Source organism: Lampetra fluviatilis, chromosome 13, assembly GCF_964198595.1.
Source record: "Lampetra fluviatilis chromosome 13, kcLamFluv1.1, whole genome shotgun sequence".
In the NCBI taxonomy this organism is placed as follows: domain Eukaryota; kingdom Metazoa; phylum Chordata; class Hyperoartia; order Petromyzontiformes; family Petromyzontidae; genus Lampetra; species Lampetra fluviatilis.
This window is the reverse complement of record NC_136287.1, coordinates 14,887,551-14,913,900: the sequence shown is the minus strand read 5'-3', so window position 1 is coordinate 14,913,900 and position 26,350 is coordinate 14,887,551. Positions and strand designations below refer to the sequence as shown.

Genomic DNA, 26,350 nt, shown 5'->3' with positions numbered 1-26,350 from the left:
AGTGTTATGCAAAACTAATTATTACTGGCCAAGACTAATTAGAAAATCAATCGAAATTGAGAATACAAATAATTTCAGCCGCTGTGATAGCTACAGACTCAGCGCAGCCTGGAAGCGTATTGTTAAGTAAAACACAATACATATTGCAATTGCTTAGAGGAGTCACGTGCTAAGTGACAGATTACTGATCTATTACACAATTGCAATAACCCGCCCACCTCTGCGTCTGATCTTGAAACTTGGTGGGGTTCAACAACGATGATGACGTCACCCTGCTGCTCTATTTAAGACCGGGAGCAGGTGGATGGCTTCGCTATGCTGGCAGATCGCCCGAAGATGTTGGATGTAATTACCAGCGAAACGTCACAGTACTCAAATTCTAAATGTCGTGGATTCACTCTTCAACACACCGGCGGGCTGAAGAAGTAGCTAATTGGCGTTTTGTCAACGTGACACATTGTTTACTGATTGTCCGTGTCGGGTGGTGGAGGGTTGCAACACATTTATAATAACGCGATCTTCGTGTTAAACAGGCCACATAGATTATGCGTTTCGCAGTGTGTAGCCCTCACTCTGTGCTGTGAGTCGATCCCTCGCGTGCACAGGTTTCCCCTCGTTGCTACGGAACGTTCTGTATTATGAAATGAAATCGCGTGTCTCAAAGTGTTGCAGAATTTCCCGTCTTGCTTGAACGATGGGTGATGTCCACGAGGAAATCAGGGAAATCCTCAACAGCCTCAAAGGCCTGGAGAGGTAGGCACGCACACCTACACATCTCCTTCACCGCACAACCGAGCCGCGCCAGTGCCGAGCCAGTGCCGAGCCGCGCCAGTGCCGAGCCGCGCCAGTGCCGAGCCAGTGCCGAGCCAGTGCCAGTGCCGAGCCAGTGCCGAGCCAGTGCCGAGCCGCGCCAGTGCCGAGCCGAGCCAGTGCCGAGCCAGTGCCGAGCCGCGCCAGTGCCGAGCCGAGCCAGTGCCGAGCCGCGCCAGTGCCGAGCCAGTGCCGAGCCGTGCCAGTGCCGAGCCGCGCCAGTGCCGAGCCAGTGCCGAGCCGCGCCAGTGCCGAGCCGCGCCAGTGCCGAGCCGCGCCAGTGCCGAGCCAGTGCCGAGCCGCGCCAGTGCCGAGCCGCGCCAGTGCCGAGCCGCGCCAGTGCCGAGCCAGTGCCGAGCCGCGCCAGTGCCGAGCCGCGCCAGTGCCGAGCCAGTGCCGAGCCGAGCCAGTGCCGAGCCGAGCCGAGCCACGCCAGTGCCGAGCCAGTGCCGAGCCGAGCCAGTGCCGAGCCGCGCCAGCCCGGCGCGCCTCGGGACGCGTCGGAGTGTGTTTCCACAGCACAAGCCGAGCCGTGCAGCAGTATGCAGGAGGTCGTGGGTTCCACCCCGAGCTTGGCGCCTGTATATTTGGAGTTTGCGTGTCTCTTTCTCCCCTTGGTCGCGTGGATTTTTCTCCGGATCCTTCGGTTTGCCCTCCACATTTAGGATCCACACGCGGTTTGGAGTATTTGGCTACTTTAACATGTCCGCGCGAGACGCCACTCGTCGAGCTACCGTTTGTAGACGGGTCGCTTCTGATCGAGAGGGATATCGCTCGGTGGGCCTTACCTGCTAAAATGAATTTTCAAAAATAAGAATGACTTGCCCTTTTCATCCGCGTGAAACGGCTCTACAGACGCATTTGCTGATGACTACGCCACAAATGCGGTAATCATTTTACACACCCCAGAGGGATGATAGGCCGAGCCAAACTCCCGGCTGGGATTTGTTGTTGAGTGCTCCCCGGGCGCTGACGCGGCGCCGTGCGCGTGGCAGCTTCGCGTGCGACGACTGCATGGAGCTGATGAAGAAGCTCTGCAGCGTCTACTGGGAGCACGAAGAGTCGCGGGGGGTCATCTGCGAGGTGTTGACCGATGAGAACTCTGAAGGTCCGAGCTCACCCTGCACCACGCGTGACGCCGCACCACGTGTCAGTCACGTAAACAACGCTCGACACATTCGCCGATAACGCTGCGGTGACAGGGCGATAGATACACGCCGTCGACCCCATTCATATTCCGCCCGTACCCAAGCCTCGCCCGAGGCACTGCTGAGGGTATCAGGGGCGCATTCAGTCCACCACCATCACGTCCCGCACGTCTTGGGTGAAGGTCACCATTGGGGCAACATTTTCACGTCAGCACCGATTAATTTATTGCCTCGCTCGTTTGCCCAGGAGAGCCTCGCCATGTCTCAAGACTCGTGTTCAGGAGGGTCCTGCCAGGTCTGCGCAGTCGTGGCGCGATGTCGCTGCTGTGCGTGATCCCGAGTGAGCGATTTGCAGGGACACTGCCAGCGGTGTTGCTGCTCACAGTCTCGTGTGACCACTGACAGCGTCCTCTGTGTGTGGCGACAGAGATCTTCATGAAGGCCCTGACGGAGCTGTCGGGCAAGGGCCTCATGAAGGACAACTCCGTGTGGTTCCCTGCCTACTACGTCCTCAACGCCGTCTGGAACTTCAGCGACGCCAGCCTGCAGCTCGGTGAGACATCGGCGCGGGATTTGGAGAATCGAGTTGGTGGATCGTGGAGAGGAGCTGTGAAACTACCAACCCACTGCTGGGTTTGCGAGGTGGCCACTTGGCAGTACAGCAAGCAGGTCCATCCGTGCGGTCCATTCAGTGTCGTGGCCCTTGGGTGCGCGAGTTTTGTTTGTTCCGATGGAGACTCTGCTCTGGTGGCCTCCTCTCGTGTGCCGCGCTCACAAGGCGCGCTGCTCCACAAATCGAGTCTTGAGACTCAGTGAGGCTCTCCTGGATTAATAGATGCTTTGTTATTATTGATGAATCCGTTGCCAACAGTAGAGACTGGCCTTGCCTGAACTCTATCCACGTTCCTTCCTCTCGTGGACTGGTCCACGCATGGCCCCCTACTGACGGGCGCGTGCCCAATTGTGGGCCAGGTGCTGAGTCACCTCGTGGCGGCACAGGGACAGCTACCACTGGGGGTGCCCTTTCAAACATCAGCCGCTTCCCGGCAAACATGGAACGTGGAGTGCGCCACGCGGCTCGGAGACGCCGCGGGGTGAGGGGAGCGGCTCTGGCGAACACAACTCGAGAGGTCGTCCTCGTCACGAGGGTGCCGTGCCCCGTATGTGTCCACAGCAAAGGCCCTGGGCAAGGTCGGCCTCATCAAGTACCTGCTCACCATCCTGAAACACGAGCCCTACCGCGAGCGCTTCAAACAGCAGGTGGGTCAGGTACTGGTGAGGCACTGGTGAGGCACTGGTGAGGCACTGGTGAGGCATTGGTGAGGTACTGGTGAGGCACTGGTGAGGTACTGGTGAGGCACTGGTGAGGCATTGGTGAGGTACTGGTGAGGCACTGGTGAGGTACTGGTGAGGTACTGGTGAGGCATTGGTGACGTACTGGTGAGGCACTGGTGAGGTACTGGTGAGGTACTGGTGAGGCACTGGTGAGGCATTGGTGAGGTACTGGTGAGGCACTGGTGAGGTACTGGTGAGGTACTGGTGAGGCACTGGTGAGGTACTGGTGAGGCACTGGTGAGGTACTGGTGAGGCACTGGTGAGGTATTGGTGAGGTACTGGTGAGGTACTGGTGAGGCATTGGTGAGGTACTGGTGAGGCATTGGTGAGGTACTGGTGAGGCACTGGTGAGGTACTGGTGAGGCATTGGTGAGGTACTGGTGAGGTATTGGTGAGGTATTGGTGAGGTACTGGTGAGGTACTGGTGAGGCATTGGTGAGGTACTGGTGAGGCACTGGTGAGGTATTGGTGAGGTATTGGTGAGGTACTGGTGAGGTACTGGTGAGGCACTGGTGAGGTACTGGTGAGGTACTGGTGAGGTACTGGTGAGGCACTGGTGAGGTACTGGTGAGGCACTGGTGAGGTACTGGTGAGGCACTGGTGAGGCACTGGTGAGGTACTGGTGAGGTACTGGTTAGGCACTGGTGAGGCACTGGTGAGGCACTGGTGAGGTACTGGTTAGGCACTGGTGAGGCACTGGTGAGGTACTGGTGAGGTACTGGTTAGGCACTGGTGAGGTATTGGTGAGGTATTGGTGAGGTACTGGTGAGGCACTGGTGAGGTACTGGTTAGGCACTGGTGAGGTATTGGTGAGGTACTGGTGAGGTACTGGTGAGGTATTGGTGAGGCACTGGTGAGGTACTGGTTAGGCACTGGTGAGGTACTGGTTAGGCACTGGTGAGGTATTGGTGAGGTACTGGTGAGGTATTGGTGAGGTACTGGTGAGGCACTGGTGAGGTACTGGTTAGGCACTGGTGAGGTATTGGTGAGGTACTGGTGAGGCACTGGTGAGGTACTGGTTAGGCACTGGTGAGGTATTGGTGAGGTACTGGTGAGGTATTGGTGAGGTACTGGTGAGGCACTGGTGAGGTACTGGTTAGGCACTGGTGAGGTATTGGTGAGGTACTGGTGAGGCACTGGTGAGGTACTGGTTAGGCACTGGTGAGGTATTGGTGAGGTACTGGTGAGGTACTGGTGAGGCACTGGTTAGGCACTGGTGAGGTATAATATTCCGGGTTCTGCACCCGAGTGGCCGTGCAGGCGCAGTTTGTGTCCTGCACGTGGGGGGGGCAACCGACGCGTGGGGACAGCGCTCACGAGTCCCCCCCTGACCGCGTGCCGTGCCCCCCCAGAACGTGCACTACCTGCTCAAGGCGTCGCTCAGCATCCTGCACAACGTGGCCAAGGCGCCGGCCAACCGGCAGCTGTTCCGCAGCGAGAACGCCATGGAGACCGTCATCCCCTACATGAGCATCAAGGACAACTTCCTCAAGGTGGTGGCCATCATGCTGCTGGGCTACATCATCGACGAGAGCGAGGCCGAGCTCATCATGGACAAGTCGAGTACGGGCAGCACCACGCGGCCCGCTGGCAACCCCCCCATCACGCTCACCCAGCCACCCACTCACTCATGCAGTCACTCTCACCCACTCACTATCACCCACTCACTCTCTCACTCTCACCCACCCACTCACTCTCACCCACTCACTCTCACCCACTCACTCTCACCCACTCACTCTCACCCACTCACTCACACCCATTCACCCACCCACTCACTCTCACCCACCCACTCACTCTCACCCACCCACTCACTCTAACCCATTCACTCTCACCCACTCACTCACTCACTGACTCTCACCCACCCACTCACACCCACTCACTCACACCCACTCACCCACCCACTCTCACCCACCCACTCACTCTCACCCACTCACTCTCACCCACTCACTCTCACCCACTCACTCTCACCCACTCACTCACACCCATTCACCCACCCACTCACTCTCACCCACCCACTCACTCTCACCCACCCACTCACTCTAACCCATTCACTCTCACCCACTCACTCACTCACTGACTCTCACCCACCCACTCACACCCACTCACCCACCCACTCTCACCCACCCACTCACTCTCACCCACTCACCCACCCACCCACTCACTCTCACCCACTCACCCACTCGCCTCGCTTGCTCCAGCTCAAGCACCAGCTGGATGGCAGCACACATGACAATGCCGCCCGCGGCACCCACGATGGAGATTATGTAAAATCGCAGCCAAAATAAATCCAGCAAATGAATTAAGGAGTGCAGTCAAACCTGTCCAAGCCAGATACGGTAAGCCAACATTTGGGGATATGCCAGCAAGGCCCTCTAAACCGTGTTGACACTGACTTAGCTCGGAATACTGTATATATGTGTAGGCAGGAATATATATATCGGCAGTGCTAGCAAAATAAAACATGGTCCATTGTTTAGGGTAAGAGAGAGCACGGGTGAGCGTTGCCGATACCCCGCGGCGCGTGGTGCGAAGTGAGCAGGCTGGGTGTGCGTTGTTGCCGTGGGCGCAGATGCCATCAGCATCATGGTCGGGATGCTGAACAAGGCGATCGAAAACGGCCGCTACAAGGGCTTCACGGCGGAGGAGCTCACGGAGGCCCTCTCTCTCATCGCCACCTCTGAGAAGAACAAGCAGAAGGTACTTGGTTGTGGAGTTGTACATTAGCAGCCAGGGTAATTGATGATACAGCACTTGCTCATGCACTCCGGCGGTCAGTCGCCTCCCTAAACACAAACCCCCCGTGAACACCCCCCCCCCCGCGTGAGCCCCCCCCCCCGTGAACACCCCCCCCCCGCGTGAGCTCCCCCCCCCCCCGCGTGAACCCCCCCCCCCCCGTGAACATCCCCCCCCCCGCGTGAACCCCCCCCCCCCCGCGTGAGCCCCCCCCCCCGTGAACATCCCCCCCCCCGCGTGAGCTCCCCCCCCCCCGCGTGAGCCCCCCCCCCCCGTGAACATCCCCCCCCCCGCGTGAACCCCCCCCCCCCCGCGTGAACCCCCCCCCCCCGTGAACCCCCGGACGCGAGGCGTGTGAGTGGTGATGGAGCTGTCGAGGCCCTGAATCGGCGCGCGCAGATCCACGACGAGGGCGCCGTGCCCATCATGGTGCAGCTCATGAGGTCGGGCAAGAGCAAGGAGCAGCGCTTCGCCGCCAAGGTGGTCTGGCAGATTTCCTTCGACGAGGAGATCCGCACCGTCCTGCAGAAGGGTGCGTCCACGCCTTGGTTTTGACACTCAATATTTTCCGGGATGCTCGTAGACTACGATGGGCAGCCTACGAGCAACACCCAACCTAAAATCTGCAGCTGTAGCCGGAGGTATCCCGGACGTCAAGTTCCGGGTGCGGAAATATTTTCGAGGTCGCTGACCCCGGAGAGAACGGCTTGAAGCGAGGTCCCCGTGTCCGCACCACTGTGGGGGGGCACGGGAGGGGGGGGGGCACGGGAGGGGGGGAGGGGGCACGGGAGGGAGGGGGCACGGTAGGGGGGGGGGAACGGGAGGGAGGGGGCACGGCGTTCATTCTCAGGCTGTAGGAGGAGCAGAGGCCTCACTGGGCCCAGAGGTGCTCCGACTCCCAACCCCCCAAACCCGCACAACATGCACTCTGAAACGCGTGTTGTATGTTGAACGTCTTTCACACCGTACGTAGACAACCGTGCTAATCGGAGGGGTGTGCATTTAGCAATGCCATGTTTTGATTCATATTTCGAAGGATGGAGGAATATCTGTCATATTAGACATTCAGATTGACCTTAAGGAGCGTATACCTATTCACAGCTCACACAGCTCAAGGAAGTCAGTTTCTAAACTCGCCCTCTTCAGAGCAACATGGAAGATAATACGCATTTTCACGAGACTATTTCCATTCAAATATTCTGCACACAAGAATGAAAACCAGCTAGCCCATTTGTTTCCATCTCCCATGACATCGCATGCCGGCGGTGCCGCTGCTTACAACAACAACAACACCTCAGCTCACACTCACCGCCATCTCCTCGTCCTTGTCCTTGCCAAAGACGAGGAGCTCCTGCAGCAGCTGGAGGAGCTGTCGAGCTCCCAAGACAAGGACGTCGCCACCGTGGCTGAGGGCGCGCTGTGGGTCATCAACAACAAGGGCAGCGAGAAGTCCCGGCAAAACCAGGCCGTCAAGGACGGGGGTGGGTCCCGGCACGCTCTGGCCCTGCCGCCGGCCTCTCACCAATGCTCCCAGATGTCGTGTTTCCGTTTCTTCGCTAAATTACCCGTCAGCAGGAAGTGCTGAACACGAGGCGCGAGATTATTCGTAGATTCGTGGATGAAGGTTAAAAGTGATCGGCCTGTTAGCATCACGCCGTCACGTGGACACATTCTCATTGCACACTCTTGGGGAGAGTGCACAATACCTCGTGACGTCACAGGGAGAGCTCTGTGACGTCACTCCACTCGCCGCCTGTCCAGACCGGGTGGCTTCCCGCACGCCCTGCTACAGACGTGTTTGATGTACGGCGATCGCACCAAATATGTTGTATTTCTAGGTAATAAGTGTGTGCCAGATTTAAATGAGGAATCAAATTTGATCTCACCAGGGGGGTCGTTTGTGCAGTCAGTAATGACCAAGCTGAGACCATATCCGCACGACCCTGGAGAGCCCGCTCTGATGGCAGGCAACTCCAGGGCTCTTCTTAACCATTGACAAACATGGTAGCCGCCTGTGAGGACAGTCGTCTTCAAGCCACCGGTCGACTCATCAGTGGCATCGGCTTCAGACGACATCCACATCACCCCTCGTGCATGGCAGCGCAAGGGCTTTCGCGACCAACTGCTTGTGTCTGTGATCAACCGTTCACAGGCGTCTGCACGAACCACATCATGATCAGCTATCAGTGGGACTACCAGGACGTGCTCATCCAAGTGAAAGATAGACTCAAGGTGAGCCCAGGGGCCAGGGCCTCTGATGTTGACTGCTATCCAAGTCCTGCACCATCACACATTGCCCAGGGGCTGTGCGATATACGTACCCTCCAATCCCTAGGGGATTTGTACGATGTCTTGATGACCCTAAACCCGGGCGATTTGTGATGTGCTTATTATCCAGTGTCTCGGGTACGTTGCTCATCCGTCACTTTATACATGGACCGTGTGATCACTATCAGCCACCATTAATCCACTGCTGAATGAAGGCCTCCGCCAAACCAATGCCGTGTTACCTAGTCCCGTGACGTCATAACGATTCATCTCGCACGTGGGACGGTGTCGCCGCGCCGCCTGCTCGCTGGACGTCCTCTCCAGGTGGGTCTCTTCCTGCCGCTCCAAACGACGATTAGCCTCGAGCACGCGGCGTCGTCCCTTCTAGCCGCCGCGACGCGCCCTGCCCTCGCCCAGCGAACATCCGGGCGGCACGCCGTGCCCCCCGACTCGCTCGCGCTCCCTGACGCCGCTGCCCGTACCCGGCAGAGCCAGGGCTTCCGCGTGTGGATGGACGTGGAGCAAATGGAGGGCTCCACGCTGCAGGCCATGGCGGAGGCCGTGGAGAACGCCGCCGTGGTGCTCGTCTGCTGCTCCCAGAAGTACAAGGAGAGCCCCAGCTGCCGCACCGGTACGTGCGGAGCGCCCTCCCCTTCCCCGTCGTTGACAGCTGTGAGATCCGTCGCTGGGTTTGTCGCTACTTGGTAAACGCGGAAAGTTGAAAGCGGTTAGCATAGACGTGGAATCATAGTACCGTGTTGCAACACATTTATAGGTTTGTCTGCAATGCCCTCTGCTGTCCACTACTTGGCCCGGCAAACTCCTATGACAACCTGTGCTGGGCATGCACAGTGGTCACCTATCGACGCGCTATCCAGGCTCAATCTGCTCGGCTTCCGATTTCTGATGAGAGCGTGCGCATTTTCGGTTGATTTGGCCGCGGATAATAAGCACATCACACGCGAGTTATGTCGAGCGGCCGAGCGGAGCTGGGCAGCGAGCTGGCGTGCGTGTGGCGGCACAGAGGCGGAGTACACGTTCCAGCTGCACAAGCCGGTCATTCCTCTCATGATGGAGCGCAAATACCGGCCCGACGGCTGGCTGGGCATCATCGTCGGTGCCAAGCTGTGGATGGACTTTGGCACCAAGACCAACTTTGAGCAGAACTTCAACAAACTCGTCAAGGAGCTGCACGGGCGCGGGCGTGACAGCGAAGGCGACACCATGGACGGTGACGGACGCTCACAGCGCACGCACAGGGCTCACAGGGCATCGTGGGATTCCAAAGCCAATCACACATGACATCATCAATTGGCATTGCGGGCCCAAATGTAAGTCGTGATTCAGCAGCCGGGTAACATGATGAGAAGGTTGCGGCTGGGAGTCAGACCAGGCCTGCGTCTCTCGAATCGGCCGTCGCTCTCTCACCGCTCTCTGCCTGCGTGCACGTGGTCGCTGCCAGGCCCTGTGAAGTCCACGGCCTCCTCCTCGCTCTCGGCCACGCTCGGCCAGCCCAGGGGCGCTGCCGCCGAAAAGCTGCAGGCGTGGGGGCCCAGCGACGTGGCGCGCTGGCTCACAGAGAGCGGCCTGGAGAGCTGCCTGGCTCTCTTCAGCAGCTACGACGGCCGCCTGCTGCTCCGGCTGCTGGAAATCCGCAAAGAGGTGGCGACACCTCCACCTCCTCCACCTCCTCCTCCACCTCCTCCCTGTTCTCGTATAGAACCTGCGTACGCGGCGCCGGCCTCTTGCCAAAATCAGTTGGAAGGAGCCGTGCCAGTGGTCCAGCTTACTTCAGATCGAGTGTTTCACTCGAGTTTCACACTCGCCTGTCTTCCTTAACCGGGTCAATAAAACAAACCCCACATTGAGGAGAATCAGCATTGGTCAGAGAGTGGCTGGTCCCTACCACATACTCGGGGCCCCCCGCAGAGAGGAATGCCGTCCCATCGCCCGTTTGAGCAGGGAGGTTCTTCGACTCGAAGCTCACCTCCAACCTCTCATCTTTCTTGTGCGTGTTCTAATTTCAGTCTCCTGAATTCTTCTTCCGGAGCCTCAAGAGGGACATGGGTTTCAGCTCGATGCGCGAGATTCTGATCTTTGTGGATGCCGTGGAAAAACTGGAGCTCTGAAGAGCGCAGGAGAGAGAGAGACGCGTTGGGGACGAGGGCTCAGAATCCTGCCGGAGAGGATGTCGGGCTGGCGGCACGTTCACATGGCTCTCGTCACTTTACCGCACGTGCACAATCCCATCATTGTTGTCCACACAGGAACAAATCTGAACCGATTACGTTCACTCTGAAGAGAATTATTTAGAGGCGCGCACATGGGCGGAGTTTGTGGTGGGGGGGCACGGTTGGGCAACACCCCGTACAAACTGGACACCTTTATTGATTTATTTTTAGTAGTTTACAATTAAGATTACAAATAAAGAAATTAATTATATGCACCCACGCTTTCTAATGTGAGGGACAAAGCAAACCCCTGTCCGGTCCAAATATAGAAGTCAAACTCCGCCTATGGACGTGAGAAAACACACAAGTGCTTGGGAAGGCAGCCAAAACTGGCGCCAACACACGTTGCCCACGCGCTGTGGCCCTTTATTGGGATGTGTGGCCATCTCCAATCGGAAGTTTTTCTGTATTTTAGTGTCAAAAATTACAACCGTGTCATCACTTTAACCGAGGAGTTGTCACTATATTGATTGGTACGCAAGATGGAACACCTCTTCCGTGGTGATAAACCCCACAAGGTTTAGGTCCACTCCACCTTTTCAGCGGAAACAATGGCCGTCCTCTTAACTGTGATTACTAAATCGCCGCATCGTCATCATCGAGACTCCGATCATAGGGGTGTGATGATGATGATGACAAATTCCGGGCCGACGGTGGTGCCATTGGTGGCGCTGGAGAGGGTTGCATCCCACCGATGGTACCCAGGCTTGCATCATAACCGAGGTGTTAGGGAACATGTTGCTAGCATTTCAACCATGGAGTTGCAAAGGCTGTTTAATTATAAATGACTATAAATCGGCGATACCCTCGTGTTCTATTTGTATTTGTGATGTTTAATCATCGCGTCTGCGCAGAAAACGTCACACCAAGAACTCAAAAACAGATTCGGCTTCAACATTTAATTTTTCCCCAAATGTTTTCCAACACCACGATTAGTAAAATTCAGCTACAAATGCGCTTCGGTTAAAGTAAAATGTTTATTAATATGCTCACTTCGTTGTACATTTATTTCATTTTATACAAAGAAATCAATGACCTGTCTGATAGATTACTTACCCATACCACAGGTAGTACAGCAAGTGGGTTCCCGACCACTTCCTGTTGATTTTTAGTGTTACATCCTCGTTATTCCTGGGTTTCCCAGGGCATTCTAATTTTGCCAATCACTCAAGGAATTCAGCAAACGTCCCAACACAAGATCCCGCTACAACAAAGTACTGAGACATAGCGAGGCAGGCAGATGGTGGTTAGTGGGCAGATGAGTGATCATTAGGCAGGGGAGTGGTCAGTGGGCGTGTGGGTGGGTGAGCGGGTGGGTGAGAGGTCAGCTGGCATGTGGGTGGGCGGTCAGTGGGTGGGCGAGTGGTCACCCTCTGGCTGGGCGTGGAGTGGAGCGCGCTCCCTGCGTGCGGTACACGCACACTCCTCCGGGGCCCCTCCCGCCGTCCGCGCCGGGGCAGCGCCAGCCTTGTCCTGGCACGGCCGGCAGCAGGCGGTGAGGCCGGTCGACCGGCACGGCTCGCACGACAGCACCAGCTGGCGGCAGGCACGAGTGCTGCACAGGCGGAATTCATCCCACGGCCGCCCGCAGTACACGCACGCTGCACGCGCAGCACCGCACACGTTCAAGTCACGGACACGCTCGCTACTGTCATCAGCAGTACCCTACCGAAGACAAATATCCCGCGTAGAGCCTTCAACAGACTCTTGGGGTAAGTGCTGTTAGCGAGCAGCACCTTTGAAGGCCGGCACAGCACTTGAGGGGGTGGGTGGCCAGCACCACGGGAACCTTTGTCTCCCGAGTGGCGGTGATGTTGACATATTGCACCAGGTACTCATGTAAGGCTGAGGCGACGTAGGGGAGGCCCAGGACCAGTTTAGATATTCATCCCCACTACCATCTTTACCATCGTCATTATTGTCATGATTTAATTACACATCACAGGATCATGATGGCAACACCTTGTGACGGCCATCCAGCAGTGGATTTGCCATTACTGATGATGATTGTATGTTCACAAATAACCACCACCATCACTAATTAAACATTATTATCAGCTGTACTGTCACCACCACCCTTCACTACAGTAAACATCACCACCACCTCTGCTACCACTAACACCTTCATATTCACTCCCGTCACAAGCACCATCATGGCTTTCATTACCATCATCATCGTTAGAATCACCACCTTCACCGTTCGCACCCGTATCAGCAGCATCCCCAATGTCAGCAGCATTGCTACCAGCACCACCACTTTCATGACGATCACCGCTATCATCAACTTCACTATCACCACCATCATCACAACTAGCATTATCAACAGCTGCATCATCACCTTCACTGTTATTACCAGTATCGCCAACATCATCAATACCACCAACACTACCAGACATAATGTGTATTTTCTGTAATAACCATGTTGGTCAAGTTGAATATATTGATCTGGTTCTGGCCTTGTCATTAGCAGTAAACATGTCAGAGGTTCACTGAGATGATGTAACGGGGTAAAACCAATCTCATGCACGGCCACGGACAGAGCAGAAGGAGCGGGGGAGTGCGATGGAGAGAAGCCGGGCTACTCACAGGCAATGACGTCGGCGTTAGAGCTGATGGCGTATCGCTCATCGAAAACAAACAGCTTCCCCCGGAAGAATCCCTGTGGGAAGCGCTCCAGGTAGCGGTGGACGCCACCCTGCAGCTGGCACACGTCCTGGCACACGCCCTGGCACCACAAGGACACAGACAGATCCCCCGTGGAGCCTTCAACAGACTGTAGAGGCGAGTGCTGTTAGCGAGTAGCACCGGTGAAAGTCCGCAAGGCACGCTACCCGACGTGTGCAAACTCGCCATCGTGATAATATTCACGATCCCCATCGCACGTACACTCTCCCTCGGCACCATCTTCCTCACGCCGTGCGCTCTCACCGCTGTGCTCTCCGCTCCACACGCGCCGCGGTGTTCAACGCGCCGCCCTTACCTTGGAGCGCAGGTACGCCGATCCGCGCTCGCAGCGCACGCCGCCCGTGCAGTACATGAGCACGCGCTTGCCACGGAACAGCTCCACGTTGCGGTCCACGTACTCGGGGAAGTAGCTGAACTTGCGGATGTCGGGCGCCACGCTCCCACGGAAGCGGCCCTGCCACAGCACCACCACCGCCACCACCGCCACAGCGGCATTTAGATGAACAATGGGAAGCATTTATTTATCGGTGAAAGTTTCACATTTAACTGCTCAATTCCCATTTAGTGGTAATCATTCGATTAACCCCAGAGATGATAGGCCGAGGCAACCCCTCACCGGGATTTGAACTCGCAACATTCTATGTCGTGCCACCAACGGCCGTCTGACCGATGAGCAAAGTGAGAAGTATTGGTATTCTAACGGTGGCAGCTCCACCCCGTGGCGGCAGCGGTACCACGAGGTGCGCCGTCTCACTTACGATCTTGCTCTCGTAGAAGTTGCGGCAGTCGAGCAGCAGCGTGCCGCCCCCGCCGCCGCTCCCCGCCGCGTCCCGTCCCAGCAGCGCCTGCACCTCCTCGTGGAACTCTTCCGGTGAGAGACGACGCCCTGCTCGCCCGCACGCACGTCACGGGGGTCACGGGGGTCACCATCCAAACGACTCTCGGACGAGTCGTACGACACGCTACAGCTCGAGACTCGCGGGGTCTGCCTCAATAGTGACCCGGTAATGAGCAAACAACCTCAAGGCTGGCTGATATCCAGCCCTAATGATTGTTTTATATTCCTACACTAATTAAACCAAAGTCTAACGCAGGCTATCTTAACACAACGTACTATGAAAAAGGGCCATCGCCCAAAACGTTACTTATTATGTTTCCGTTTAAGCAGTGTTACAGAGGAATGCGTCGAGTTCCCTGCGTGAAGGGATTAGTGGACATTAAGGAGGTGGTTCTACACACGGTCCACTTGCGTGCATCCCCCGCACCACGACAACGTAGGGGGAGGTGTGGGGGACGGCTCCACGCCAGCGGCCCACGCCGAAGACGCACACCGGTGGGGGGAGGGGGGTGGGGGAGCCGCGTGACCTCTGACCTGCATCACGGTGGGACACGGCCTGGGGGCTGAGTCCCAGTGGCACGATCTCCTGGTGCACGGCCACGCGGAGATCCGCGAAGCAGCGAGCGCCGCCCGGGCTGCTCTGTGGCGCCAGGAAACACCACGATCCGTTCTCACCTCGCAGGGGGCAACTTTATCTCATTTAACTGTGCGGCTGAGGCACACGCAATGGATATTTTCAAATATCGGCGTGGTATTAATGATCTGCAATCAGATGCGTCCGAGTTGAAATCCTGGTTGGGGGATGACTCGACCATCATGCCTCCAGGGTCAGTACGAGGAGGAGTGCTGCTTTGTGGGAAGGCAACAGCGGTTCTCTGATATAACAAATGCCCCCTGCCATAAGAATACAGAATTTTAAGCCACTGGCTCAGCTGAGCACCACCCCATGCTTGTTTGAGCGGAGAGACGCTTTGGAATGTTTGATGCACGTCCCGAGTGGTCGAGACTTCCCCCAGGGTTGTGCTCCGGTTCACCGATGGAACAACAAGGCCTGCCCAGCTAATGTGGAGTGACGCGGTGTTGGTGTGAAGCGAGTTGTGCTGCCTCGACGTCACGAAGCGAGAGGCCGTGCCTTGAAGTCGTCCAGGGTCATGCCCCTGAGGGCCGGGTGAGCCAGCACGGCCTGCACGTAGGCCCGTGTGGCTGCGCGCACGCCGCCCACCGTCCCGTTGAGGCCCTCCGCGGCCAAGCGCACCTGCAGACAGAGCCAGCCGCTCCACTCACAGCCACTCGCACGGCGGGCAGGGCACCGCCTCCCTCGACACTCTGCTTTGAGAAAGATATAAACGAGTCCTCTCTAAATTGTCATCACACTGAATGGCTTAGGACTCACAGCTGATATAAGCTGAATTTAGTGACAAATGAGAAATAATGTATTTGTTATATGGTTGTTAGAAACGAGGCTTGGACCATCAAGTGTTTACACTTTATCATCGCTGGATGAAACAGGACACAGGTCCAGGACCTCACTGGTGCCGGCTCAGGGCCGAGTTGGGGCCATTCCAGGCCCCGTGAGCCATTCGACCACCTCCACATCGTAGCACCTTCTCCATCACCCTTCACTGACCGCGCAAGACGAGACAAGACGGAGCGAGGCAGGGCGTGAGCTCCACGCGACAGGGGCCCGGCAGTGATGGCGGTCGAGCGGTTACCTTCCCCGTGAGCTGCAGGCGCTCGCACAGCGTCCTCTGCCAGCGGCAGAGCGCGCGGGGGGCGGCCACGTCGCAGTAGCGGTAGAAGAGGAGCACCTCGCCCTCCTCTCTGCTCGCGACACCCGGCCCCCACAGGTGGACAGCATCAATCACGGCGGCGGTGGCGCAGCGGTACGGAGGGCAGCGGCACTCCGCTGTGAACCCGGCGATGCGAGTTCCAATACCGCCCACGGCTAACGTCGGTGGCAAGGAGTGTCAGGACCGGTCCTACCTTGAACCACCACAATAAAGTGTGCACTTGTAGTTTATTATAACTCAGGTCTATTTGGTGCAGTTGCAGAGTGGTTAGGCGAGTATGAACCCACTGACCAGAGTACGATTCGTGGTCACGGCTAATGCAGCGAGTGAAACCTGAACCGGTCCTGTCGTGCGATATTCCCAAACAACCCTCCAACTCACTCACCCAGGGTGTGAATCCAGATTCAGGGCGGTGGTGTCTGGCAGCCACGGTACGTCCATCGTTGCATCTTCACCTCTGGCGTCCTCCTCCTCCTCGTCTTCATCTCCCGCTCGCCTGCCGCCCTCTCCTGCTGCCCGAGCGCTGGCACTGTCGTGGGGAGCTCCCGGGCTGAGCCGCCACTCGAGCTGGAGGGCATCGCCCCGGGCAGCAGCAGCGGCGGCGTCGTCGGCGTGGTGCGTCCCCACGTGGCGATGGACCTCCCCGCGCTGCACGAACGTCTGTCCGCAGCAGCGCCACCCTGCTCCAGCCGGGGGCCCGGGCACGCGCAGCGTCTCCACGTAGAGGCCGAACGCCTGCGCAGACACGGGCAGCGCCATCAACACTCACTCACACAAAGAGCCCCCCGTGTAGCCTTAGCAGACTCTAGGGGCAAGTGCTGTTACAGCACCACGCCCGGCCGCCTTTGTCTCCCTAAGTGGAGATGTTTACACGCGTGTCTCCGCGTTGTTAAGGAATTCACGTATTGCGAGTATAGTTTTATCGGGTTGGTCCGCGTGTTGAGACATTTCTTCTCGCAAGAGACAACACCGAGATACGCAGACACCGAGACATTCAGACACAGAAACACACAGAAACACACATGCAGACACTCACAAGACGCACCCCGACACGAGAACACATGCACAACGACACACTCAGCAGAGACATACACACACAGAGACACACTCAGCACAGACACACACAGAGAGACACTGACACACTCAGCACAGACACAGACACGCACAAAGACACAATGACCCACTCAGCAGACACAGACACACAGAGACACACTCAGCACAGACACAGACACACACAGAGACACACTCAGCACAGACACACACAGAGACACTCAGCACAGAGACAGACACGCACAGAGACACACTGACACACACCAGCAGACACACACAGACACACTGACACACTCAGCACAGAGACATACACACAGAGACACACTCAGCTCAGACACACACAGACACACACACACACAATGATACACACACAGAGACACACACACATACACACAGAGACAGACACACACAGACACATACAGACACACACAGACACACACAGAGACACAGCACACACACAGACACACTGACACAGAGACACACACAGACACACACCAGTAGACACAGACACAGAGACACACACTCAGCAGACACACACACAGAGATACACAGAGACGCACACACTCACAGACACACACACACAGAGACACACACACAGAGACACACACACACAGAAACACACAGACACACACACACAGAAACACAGACACACACACAGAGACACACACACAGAGACACACACACACAGAGACACACAGACACACACACAGAGACACAATGACACACACAGAGACACACACAGACACACCAGTAGACACACACACAGAGACAGACTCACAGAGACGCGCGTCTCTCACCGTCCGCCGCGCGCGTCTCCGATCGCTCCTCAGCTCCGCGGCGGCGCCCGGGTCCATGGCGAGCGGGGACCGGCTCCAGTCGAGGTGATCACAACTCACCCACGGGGTTCCAGTGAAGGCCACAGGGCCCTGGGAGAGTGAAGGCCACAGGGCCCTGGGATAGTGAAGGCCGCAGGGCCCTGGGAAGGCCGCAGGGTCCTGGTCGCGAGTGAAGTTGACCCCTGGGGGCCGCGTGAGTCGCGCCTCGTCGATGCCGCCCAGCGCCACGACAGCAGCTTCGTCTCTGTGGAAGCCCCGGGTCGTTGTTGCTGCTGCTGTAGTTGATGTTGCTGCTGCTGTTGTTGTTGCTGCTCTAGTCTATGTTGTTGTTGTTGTTGTTCAAGGAGTCGATGTTCGTGTCGTGGACTTCTCAGCGGCGGTGCCCCACTGCGGGTTACAGTGCGGGGTGGGGCCCGGCATCTGAATCGACCCGCACACAGACAAAGCTCCCCCGTGTAGCCTCTACACACTGCAGGAGCAAGTGCCGCGTTAGCGAGCTGCACCGATGAAGGCCGGCACTGTGGCACACGAGGGGGCTGGGTTGCCAGCCCCACGCACGGCCGCCTTTGTCTCCCTAGTGGCTATTTATAATGCACACCGCACCAGGTACTCGTTTGAGGCTGAGCCGACTTAGGGGTGGCCCAAGACCGGTTCAGACAATCGTCACCGCTGGTGGTGGTGGCCGTGAGCGGGATTCGAGCTCGGGTCACCGGGGGTCGCATTGCGGTGCGCTAATCGCTGCGCCACCGCTCCCCGCACGAAGCCCCGCAGCAGCAGGAGCACACACACACAGAGAGAGAGAGAGCTCCATCGGGGAGAGGCGTGCACGATAATGAGGAGGCTGATGAGGAGAGGCGTGCACGAGGAGGAGGAGGATGAGGTTTCTGCCTGGGCACGGAGCGGGGAGGCCTTCATCATCCAGCAGTGGATCGGCACCGAGCTGTCGCGGTGTGATTGAAGCAACGCCGACACGCGGCTCACGACGCCGTGAAGTGAATGCTCAATCAAGCGAACTGAGGTCCACACCGAACACCACCATCGCTGTCGACCCCTTCTCAGTGCCCTACCTTATCACAGACCAATTCAGACCGTATTGGTCACCCCCCGTGGCCCTTATCAATCACAACGTTCATCCTACAAAGTCCCATCACAAGGGAGAAACACAAATAGATTTTTAAAAACGTGTCCGTATTGAAACGGCTGTACGCCGCATGGACCTCAAAGTCCATGTACAAGAGTGCGGGGTGACCCGTGTGGGTCGACAGCGACGATGACACCACCACCACCACGTGGACCACCACCACGTGGAGCATCGCGGGGCCCGGCTGGTGGTGGCATCTGTGGCAACTGCTGCAGTGTCGGTCTCAGAAATAACTCGTGAAGCAGAACCCCGATACATGCGTTAAGGCCCAGGTGGGCAGAACAATTTTAATTAATAATTACAATTTTCACGAAAGTAACAATTTACTTCAGAATGTCCAATATGGTAAATAACGTTCATTGAACCTTAACTATTAACTATACCGCATCATTCTCTCGTCACCCGTGGTGTGATGGCCCATGACTTCACTGCCCTCTTGGCGGTCCCCACGAGGGACTTCATCTTTATTCGGGGTGAACGTGGATCACAGAATAAAGTCTGCAACTCACAATGTGCCCGTCCACCTTCTTTCTCGACAAGGAAAATATTCCCATGTAGTGCTTTGCTGCGGTGTATGATGCACCGACATCGGCTTCCCCCACGCGCGCTGGGATGGTGACGTGGCGTGCCGTCTCGCCACTCAACCCCCTGGGGGGCCGCGTGGAGCCAAGGGGATGACTCCGACGACGCAAACCGAGGTGGGCCGAGTCTTAAAACGGTGCCCGTGGGAGCGCCCATTGAGACGCAAGGCTGCTAATATTGTACAGCGCAAGACATTTCCCCCTCCACGTTTGAAAACACGCGTTTAAATTTCGATTTAAAGCTTTCAGGTGAAGACGGCTGCTTGCGTTGTAGCCGAAACGTCGTGAGAATTGTTTTATGTTTTATTTTTATTATTTTATTACTTCCCTTCTACGTGACTTTACCGAAAGAACCAAGAAGAACACGCGTTTAGACTATTACGATTATTTTGCTGCTATAAATGTCCAAATGAAAAGCAACTTTGTTTAGCCATCATTTGTGGCCAGGTCGCTTTTGCACGATAACTTGATGCCTCAGGGGCATTTGTCTGGTGGGATGTGGATGGTTGAGTGTTGTACTTGTTTGTGTTTGGGCCATTTGTTTACCTTTCTTGTATTTACACATCCCACATTTTCCAAACTGGCCGATGAAAGTGAGAAGGTCGCACGGGACCCCAGAGTTCACACGGTCCAATGCGAGTGGAAGAACAGCTCAGGAGCTCCATCATTGCCTCACTGCCATCCAGAGGTCGACGGCTTCGGTGACGGCCCCTCGATGCCTTCGCCTCCACGTGGCGCCGGCACCGCGTGCGTGCAGCGTCACCCCGGAAGCCTCCGAGCTGGCACCGCCCCCAGGGTGAAGCACCGCCCCCAGGGCGAAGCACCGCCTCCAGGGGGAAGCTCCGCCCCCAGGACGAAGCACCGCCCCCAGGGGGAAGCACCGCCTCCAGGGGGAAGCTCCGCCCCCAAGGGGAAGCACCGCCTCCAGGGGGAAGCTCCGCCCCCAGGACGAAGCACCGCCCCCAGGGGGAAGCACCGCCTCCAGGGGGAAGCTCCGCCCCCAGGGTGAAGCACCGCCCCCAGGGAGAAGCACCGCCCCCAGGGGGAAGCTCCGCCCCAGGGTGAAGCACCGCCCCCAGGGAGAAGCACCGCCTCCAGGGGGAAACTCCGCCCCCAGGGTGAAGCACCGCCCCCAGGGGGAAGCACCGCCTCCAGGGAGAAGCTCCGCCTACAGGGGGAAGCTCCGCCCCCAGGGTGAAGCACCGCCCCCAGGGAGAAGCACCGCCCCCAGGGGGAAGCTCCGCCTCCAGGGAGAAGCTCCGCCTCCAGGGGGAAGCTCCGCCTCCAGGGAGAAGCACCGCCCCCAGGGTGAAGCACCGCCTCCAGGGAGAAGCTCCGCCCCCAGGGAGAAGCACCGCCTCCTACCCGCGCGCGTTTCCGTTTGATCCTCAACCTGGAAACAGTCGCGCGGTCGTTCCCCATTGACCCGGAAGCGATTCCGGCGATTTCCGTCTGACCCGGAACTTGTGAGGGCTCCCCTCGCCGTGGTGCCCGCGCGCGTTTCCCCTCCAGCTCCCTCGCTCGCTCCTCTCTCTCATTCACTCTCTCTCATTCACTCTCCCCTCGCTCGCTCTTCTCATTCACTCTCTCTCATTCACTCTCTCTCATTCACTCTCCCCTCGCTCGCTCCTCTCTCTCATTCACTCTCATTCACTCTCTCTCATTCACTCTCTCTCATTCACCCTCCCCTCGCTCGCTCCTCTCATTCACTCTCACCTCCAGCTCCATCCCCGGCAGCAACTCACATCGCTCACTCTCACGGTCTCACCTCCAACTCGTTCCCCGTCTCGCCGCTCCCGCCGGGGGCGTCCTGTGCACAGCGGCCTCGCCGCCTCCCCTGCCGAAGCCGCCGCCAAGATGTCTCGCAGGCGCAAGATCGACGACGACGATGACGACGGTAGAGTCCAGGGGAGAGGGGCCGGCGGGGTGAAGTGTTAACTGCTCGAGTTGGTGGAGAAGAAGGGAAAGTTCACTCGTTCAGAGAGAGGAGTGAACGTTCATTCATTCAGAGGGAGAGGTGAAAGTTCATTCATTCAGAGGGAGAGGTGAATGAACTGAAATTATTCAGAGGACTGAGGTTGAACTCATTCAGAGGGATCGAGGAGCATGACTACGTGTGTATGTGTGATTAGTTTGTGTATATCTTTGTGTATACGTGTGCGAATGTGTGATGTATGTCTGACGTACGTCTGTGTGTGCAGGAGCGAGCCAGCACAAGCGGAGACGCACCTCCGAGCCCATGAAGATCGAGGACCGCCTCGAGTCGCTCATCTGCCGCGTCGGGGAGAAGGTGCAGCCCCCTCAGACTGACCCCCTCAGACTGACCCCCTCAGACTGGGCCCCTGTCACTCATGAGCTGCTCCACTCCACCCCACCGCTCCACCCCACCGCTCCACCCCACCGCTCCACCCCACCGCTCCACCCCACCGCTCCACCCCTGTCTGCAATGGCCTGGGCTGTTGATGTTCATCAAGGTGTCATATGCTGAGTTATTTTGATATGATTACATGGAAGTTGGTGTCAATTCCTGCAGCTCAAAAGAGCCGGACCAGGAATTTCTGATCAATCTCACCATGTCCCAACGTGAATCCACCTTCCTGCACTGAGTGTGATCAGACATGCTAGTCAGACGTGCCTGATAGAGATGGATCCGAGTCTACACAAGTTAAAAGGCGTAATTTAGATGCTTAAGTGGGCTTGGACAGAACATGTCACTCTGCTTTTTGTACTGCCATACCCTGGCAAGCCAGGAGATGGTGATCCACCAACCCCCACCTCCAGATGTGCTGTATTACTTCTGTCTGTTCAAGGTGACAGCTGTGTTGTTCACATGAAGTGTGTTGATGTGAGCATCACGGCTCTGTTTGCAGAGCACCTCCTCTCTGGAGAGCAACCTGGAGGGCCTCGCCGGCGTGCTTGAGGCCGACCTGCCCAACTACAAGAGCAAAATCCTGCGCATCCTCACCGCTGTGTAAGGCCAACCCACGCCAACCCACGCCAGCCCACGCCACCCCGACGCCAACCACTCCATAAAGCGCCCACCACGTCAAGGCGTATGGTGGTGGTTTCCTATTCTACGTGGTGGTTCACCGCCTCTCCACTTCACTCTACGCTTTCACCAGCGGCCAGTGATTTTAAATGGCAAAGGAAGGCGAATTCCTACTGAATGTGATCTGTTCAACTCGATATAGATTCCAACTTTTTTTATTGTCTCTGGTCGGTGAAAAACAGTGTGAACGCTTTGGTTAAAATAATATCTACAGCAAATGTGACGTGCATTATTGCGATATCAGAAATTAAACTCAACTGTGAGGTTTCACGTGATAGATATGTAAACACTACAGCAGCTGTCAGACTGATCAGGTCATCCCGTGATCGTGATTCGCCGTGTGGCTGTGCAGGGCTGCGAGTGATTGTGTGCGTGTACGAGTTTGGGTATCGATGTGTGCACGTGTACACGTGTGCGCGCACGTGCAGAGCTCGCCTGCTGCCAGAGAAGCTGACCATCTACACCACCCTGTCGGGCCTCCTCAATGCTCGCAACTACAACTTTGGCGGGGAGCTGGTTGAGAGCCTGATGCGGCAGCTGAAGGAGGCGCTGAAGGGAAACTTCTACACGGATTCTCTCTACATCGTGAGTGCCGGGCGCCTCTGATGCAGGGTCACTTCCTTGGTTCAGAGCCCTTTGGCTCGTCTTTCCGCTGTGCAATTGAGTGAGTCACCATTTACAACAACTTCAATATGCCGATGGCATTCTCAGCTTTGTTGCTGTACCATGTGTGGTGACAGTAAGAGCTGCGTTATGGGTTGTGGTCTCCATGACCTTAGTTAAATCATCCTGGTATGTGATTCGTGCACTATTCATATCCTAACATTGCCTGCCATGTCATCATCGTGGTGATAGAAGATACGTTAGTGCTCGAGTGTTTGAGGCGAGATGGATTAACAAAACAAATGTGAGAATACGTTTGAATACAAGGGCCTGCAGCAGGACCACAGGAGGCACATATCATGCATGACTCATCTGAACATGGCTAACCTTTATTGTATTTATTGTATTTGTTTCCCTACTCCTTTGTGGCAGCAATTAACTGGTGATGATACATCATCCCTAGGTCATCAGTTCTATTTTAATACATCGATCATTTTATGAATTATGTCTGGGAATAAGCTTAGCCCATCATTCCCCTGGGGATATAAGTTTGCATAAAAGTGACTAGACTGGCCCTCACCATGGAAATGTGGAATTTCCGCCATTGGCTCAGGGCTGCCAACAGTGGTGAACATCCCAATGCTTGTTTGAGCAGATAGAAACAGTTTTGCGTCTTGTGTCACAGTATGTGGAGGCACAAACACATTCACGTTCTTTACAATTCCACGTAGATACAAGTCCACTCATAGTTGCGTGTTTTAAAGGAATAGGCGTCTAAAAAATTTACAGCTCTTGATATTTTGTCATTTAATGTAGCCTGAATGGATACATATCTAGGTTGTGTGCCCGTGCCCTGTCTGACACGAGTGTAAAGCTTTGTTAAAATCGCAGCTGGCAGCATTATAGTGATGTCACTGCAACATCATTTCCATACGAGTGAATACAATGCAACTGCAGCGATGTCACTTTCGCATTGTTGACGGTGATTTTTAAAGGTCTTTCCTACTTGAAGAAAGCCTCACACTACTGTTGCACAGCCTATCTGCGTCTTCACGGGAGGGAGAGTCAAAGCTGTCGTTCTGCAGGGAGAGTCAAAGCTATCGTTCTGCAGGGAGAGTCAATGCTGTCGTTCTGCAGGGAGAGTCAATGCTGTCGTTCTGCAGGGAGAGTCAATGTTGTCGTTCTGCAGGGAGAGTCAATGCTATCGTTCTGCAGGGAGAGTCAAAGCTGTCGTTCTGCAGGGAGAGTCAATGCTGTCGTTCTGCAGGGAGAGTCAATGCTGTCGTTCTGCAGGGAGAGTCAATGTTGTCGTTCTGCAGGGAGAGTCAATGTTGTCGTTCTGCAGGGAGAGTCAATGTTGTCATTCTGCAGGGAGAGTCAATGTTGTCGTTCTGCAGGGAGAGTCAATGTTGTCGTTCTGCAGGGAGAGTCAATGCTGTCGTTCTGCAGGGAGAGTCAATGTTGTCGTTCTGCAGGGAGAGTCAAAGCTGTCGTTCTGCAGGGAGAGTCAATGCTGTCGTTCTGCAGGGAGAGTCAATGCTGTCGTTCTGCAGGGAGAGTCAATGTTGTCGTTCTGCAGGGAGAGTCAATGTTGTCGTTCTGCAGGGAGAGTCAATGTTGTCGTTCTGCAGGGAGAGTCAATGCTGTCGTTCTGCAGGGAGAGTCAATGTTGTCGTTCTGCAGGTGCGCTTCCTGGCCGACCTGGTGAACTGCCACGTGATCGCGGCGCCCTCCCTCGTCGCCATGTTTGAGAACTTCGTGGCGGTCACGCAGGAGGAGGAAATCCCCCAGGTGAGGCCGCGGTTCCGGTGCTCGCGCGCACGCGGTGCTCGCTGTCACTTTTGACGACTCGGAAAACGTCACAAAAGCCACACGTGCACGTGGCATTTCTCGTTCCGGCTTCGATGGCGTGCCCGCTCGCACCCGTGTCCGTGCCGCAGGTGCGCTCCGACTGGTACGTGTACGCCGTGCTGTCCTCGCTGCCCTGGGTGGGAAAAGAGCTGTACGAGAAGAAAGACGTGGAGATGGAGCGCATCCTCACCCAGATAGAGGCCTACATCAAGTGAGTACCACCCGTTCGCTTCCGATCTCTCCTGGTCGGCTCGCGCGACGTGGCTGCGAGATACATTTGTAGATGCACGGGACATGAGAAGCGCACCTCCTCTCTGTGATTCTTTGTGTGTTTTTCAGACGGTGTTCCATTTTCTTTGTCAGTGCCCGTTTTTCTATTTTGTCGTTTACACTGATTAAAAAAGTGTTTTTCTTGGAATTACACTGGAGGAACGGAGAAGGGAGAAGCTACACTCAGATTAGAGTTAAACATCATATTGACCATTCGAAAAAGGAACTGGGCTTTGGGCAGGGCACATCGCAACAAGGAATGATGGCCAGGCTCACGACGTATTGGCAGCCAAAGGAAGGAACACTTCCTGATCATACACACCATTGCATTTGCTGTCTGGACCTTCCTGAGGTTGACTCAGCCTAGAACTAAATCGAGCATCAGCACTGGGGAGACAGAGGTGGGATGATGTTGGGGTAGCAGTGTGCGTGCATGTGTGCGTGCATGTGCATGTGTGCGTGTGCAGGAAGAGGAAGAAGCTGCACATGCCCATGCTGCAGGTGTGGACGTCGGATAAGCCTCACCCCCAGGAGGAGGTGATGACCCCTGCACTCTGCCTACGTGGGCACCCACCACCCCCCACATCCCACGGACTGTGTGACTTGCTGCTGCCTACTCGTATGGCATCAAACCCCCCCCCACTACTCTCGAGTTTGTATTTACGCTGTTCTCTCGCAAGAGCGCTGCGTTTCACAGACGACTTCAGTCTGCGGTAGTTGCAGGCCGTCCTGTGGAGAATATTCACAGATGCTGAGCACGAGACGCTAGCAGCACATCATTGCATATTGCTGATAGGGCAGCAAGAGAATTCGTAATTAACGAAATAATCCGTTTCGTTTGTTGTTCATCAGCCTTTTAATCATAGTTTTACATTTGTAATTATCAAATAGGTTTCTCACAGAACAAATGAAATATATATATTTTGTTATTTTTAAATATATAAATCCATTGGACTGGTAAAACAAAATAAAAAACACTTTTATATTTATATAATGCTCCACAACACGTAAATATGAGTTTTATACAATACTCCTACGAATAAATGCTCCTTCCAATGACATCTGACAACCCAGTAGAAATTGTTTAACAAGCTTTGCTGCTGATCAGACCCAGAAAGTCAAAACCGGTCC

General features: G+C 56.0%; 3 protein-coding genes across 3 annotated transcripts in view; 2 read left to right on the top strand and 1 right to left on the bottom strand.

Moving 5' to 3' along the window:
• Positions 1-694: 694 nt before the first annotated feature.
• LOC144935621 (uncharacterized) lies at positions 695-10,640 on the top strand. Its single transcript, XM_078862444.1, has 14 exons — positions 695-753; positions 806-1,342; positions 1,806-1,918; positions 2,386-2,511; positions 3,133-3,227; positions 4,646-4,856; positions 5,863-5,990; positions 6,426-6,558; positions 7,367-7,507; positions 8,179-8,258; positions 8,784-8,925; positions 9,319-9,525; positions 9,757-9,956; positions 10,322-10,640. Exons 1-14 carry the CDS (start codon positions 695-697, stop codon positions 10,421-10,423), a joined length of 2,274 nt encoding a protein of 757 aa, XP_078718570.1. The 3' UTR covers positions 10,424-10,640.
• An 833-nt stretch (positions 10,641-11,473) lies between these two features.
• Positions 11,474-20,083, bottom strand: TSTD2 (thiosulfate sulfurtransferase like domain containing 2). Its single transcript, XM_078862395.1, has 10 exons — positions 19,993-20,083; positions 17,686-18,111; positions 16,224-16,573; positions 15,761-15,869; positions 15,181-15,303; positions 14,583-14,688; positions 13,969-14,096; positions 13,506-13,664; positions 13,112-13,250; positions 11,474-12,126 (listed from the first exon to the last, which is right to left on the bottom strand). The coding sequence occupies exons 2-10, from the start codon at positions 17,740-17,742 to the stop codon at positions 11,873-11,875; spliced, it is 1,425 nt and encodes a 474-aa protein (XP_078718521.1). The 5' UTR covers positions 17,743-18,111; positions 19,993-20,083; the 3' UTR covers positions 11,474-11,872.
• Positions 20,084-20,883: 800 nt separating this feature from the next.
• NCBP1 (nuclear cap binding protein subunit 1) overlaps positions 20,884-26,350 on the top strand; it is a 38,052-nt gene continuing 32,585 nt past the window's right edge. Inside the window, exons 1-7 of the mRNA XM_078862394.1 lie at positions 20,884-21,343; positions 21,648-21,736; positions 22,317-22,417; positions 22,924-23,080; positions 24,782-24,889; positions 25,039-25,160; positions 25,687-25,756. Coding sequence (XP_078718520.1) covers positions 21,304-21,343; positions 21,648-21,736; positions 22,317-22,417; positions 22,924-23,080; positions 24,782-24,889; positions 25,039-25,160; positions 25,687-25,756 — 687 coding nt within the window. The 5' untranslated portion in view covers positions 20,884-21,303. The remainder of the gene's footprint in view (positions 21,344-21,647; positions 21,737-22,316; positions 22,418-22,923; positions 23,081-24,781; positions 24,890-25,038; positions 25,161-25,686; positions 25,757-26,350) is intronic.

Coding starts and splice junctions, on each gene's coding strand:
- LOC144935621 (XM_078862444.1), top strand. CDS start 695: ATGGGTGATGTCCACGAGGAAATCAGGGAAATCCTCAACAGCCTCAAA. Junction 754..805: donor AGCCTCAAAGGCCTGGAGAG/GTAGGCACGCAC, acceptor GAGCCGCGCCAG/TGCCGAGCCAGTGCCGAGCC. Junction 9,957..10,321: donor TGCTGGAAATCCGCAAAGAG/GTGGCGACACCT, acceptor TTCTAATTTCAG/TCTCCTGAATTCTTCTTCCG.
- TSTD2 (XM_078862395.1), bottom strand. CDS start 17,742: ATGGACCCGGGCGCCGCCGCGGAGCTGAGGAGCGATCGGAGACGCGCG. Junction 16,574..17,685: donor GGAGACGCGCGCGGCGGACG/GTGAGAGACGCG, acceptor GTGTCTGCGCAG/GCGTTCGGCCTCTACGTGGA. Junction 13,665..13,968: donor ACTTCTACGAGAGCAAGATC/GTAAGTGAGACG, acceptor GTGCTGTGGCAG/GGCCGCTTCCGTGGGAGCGT.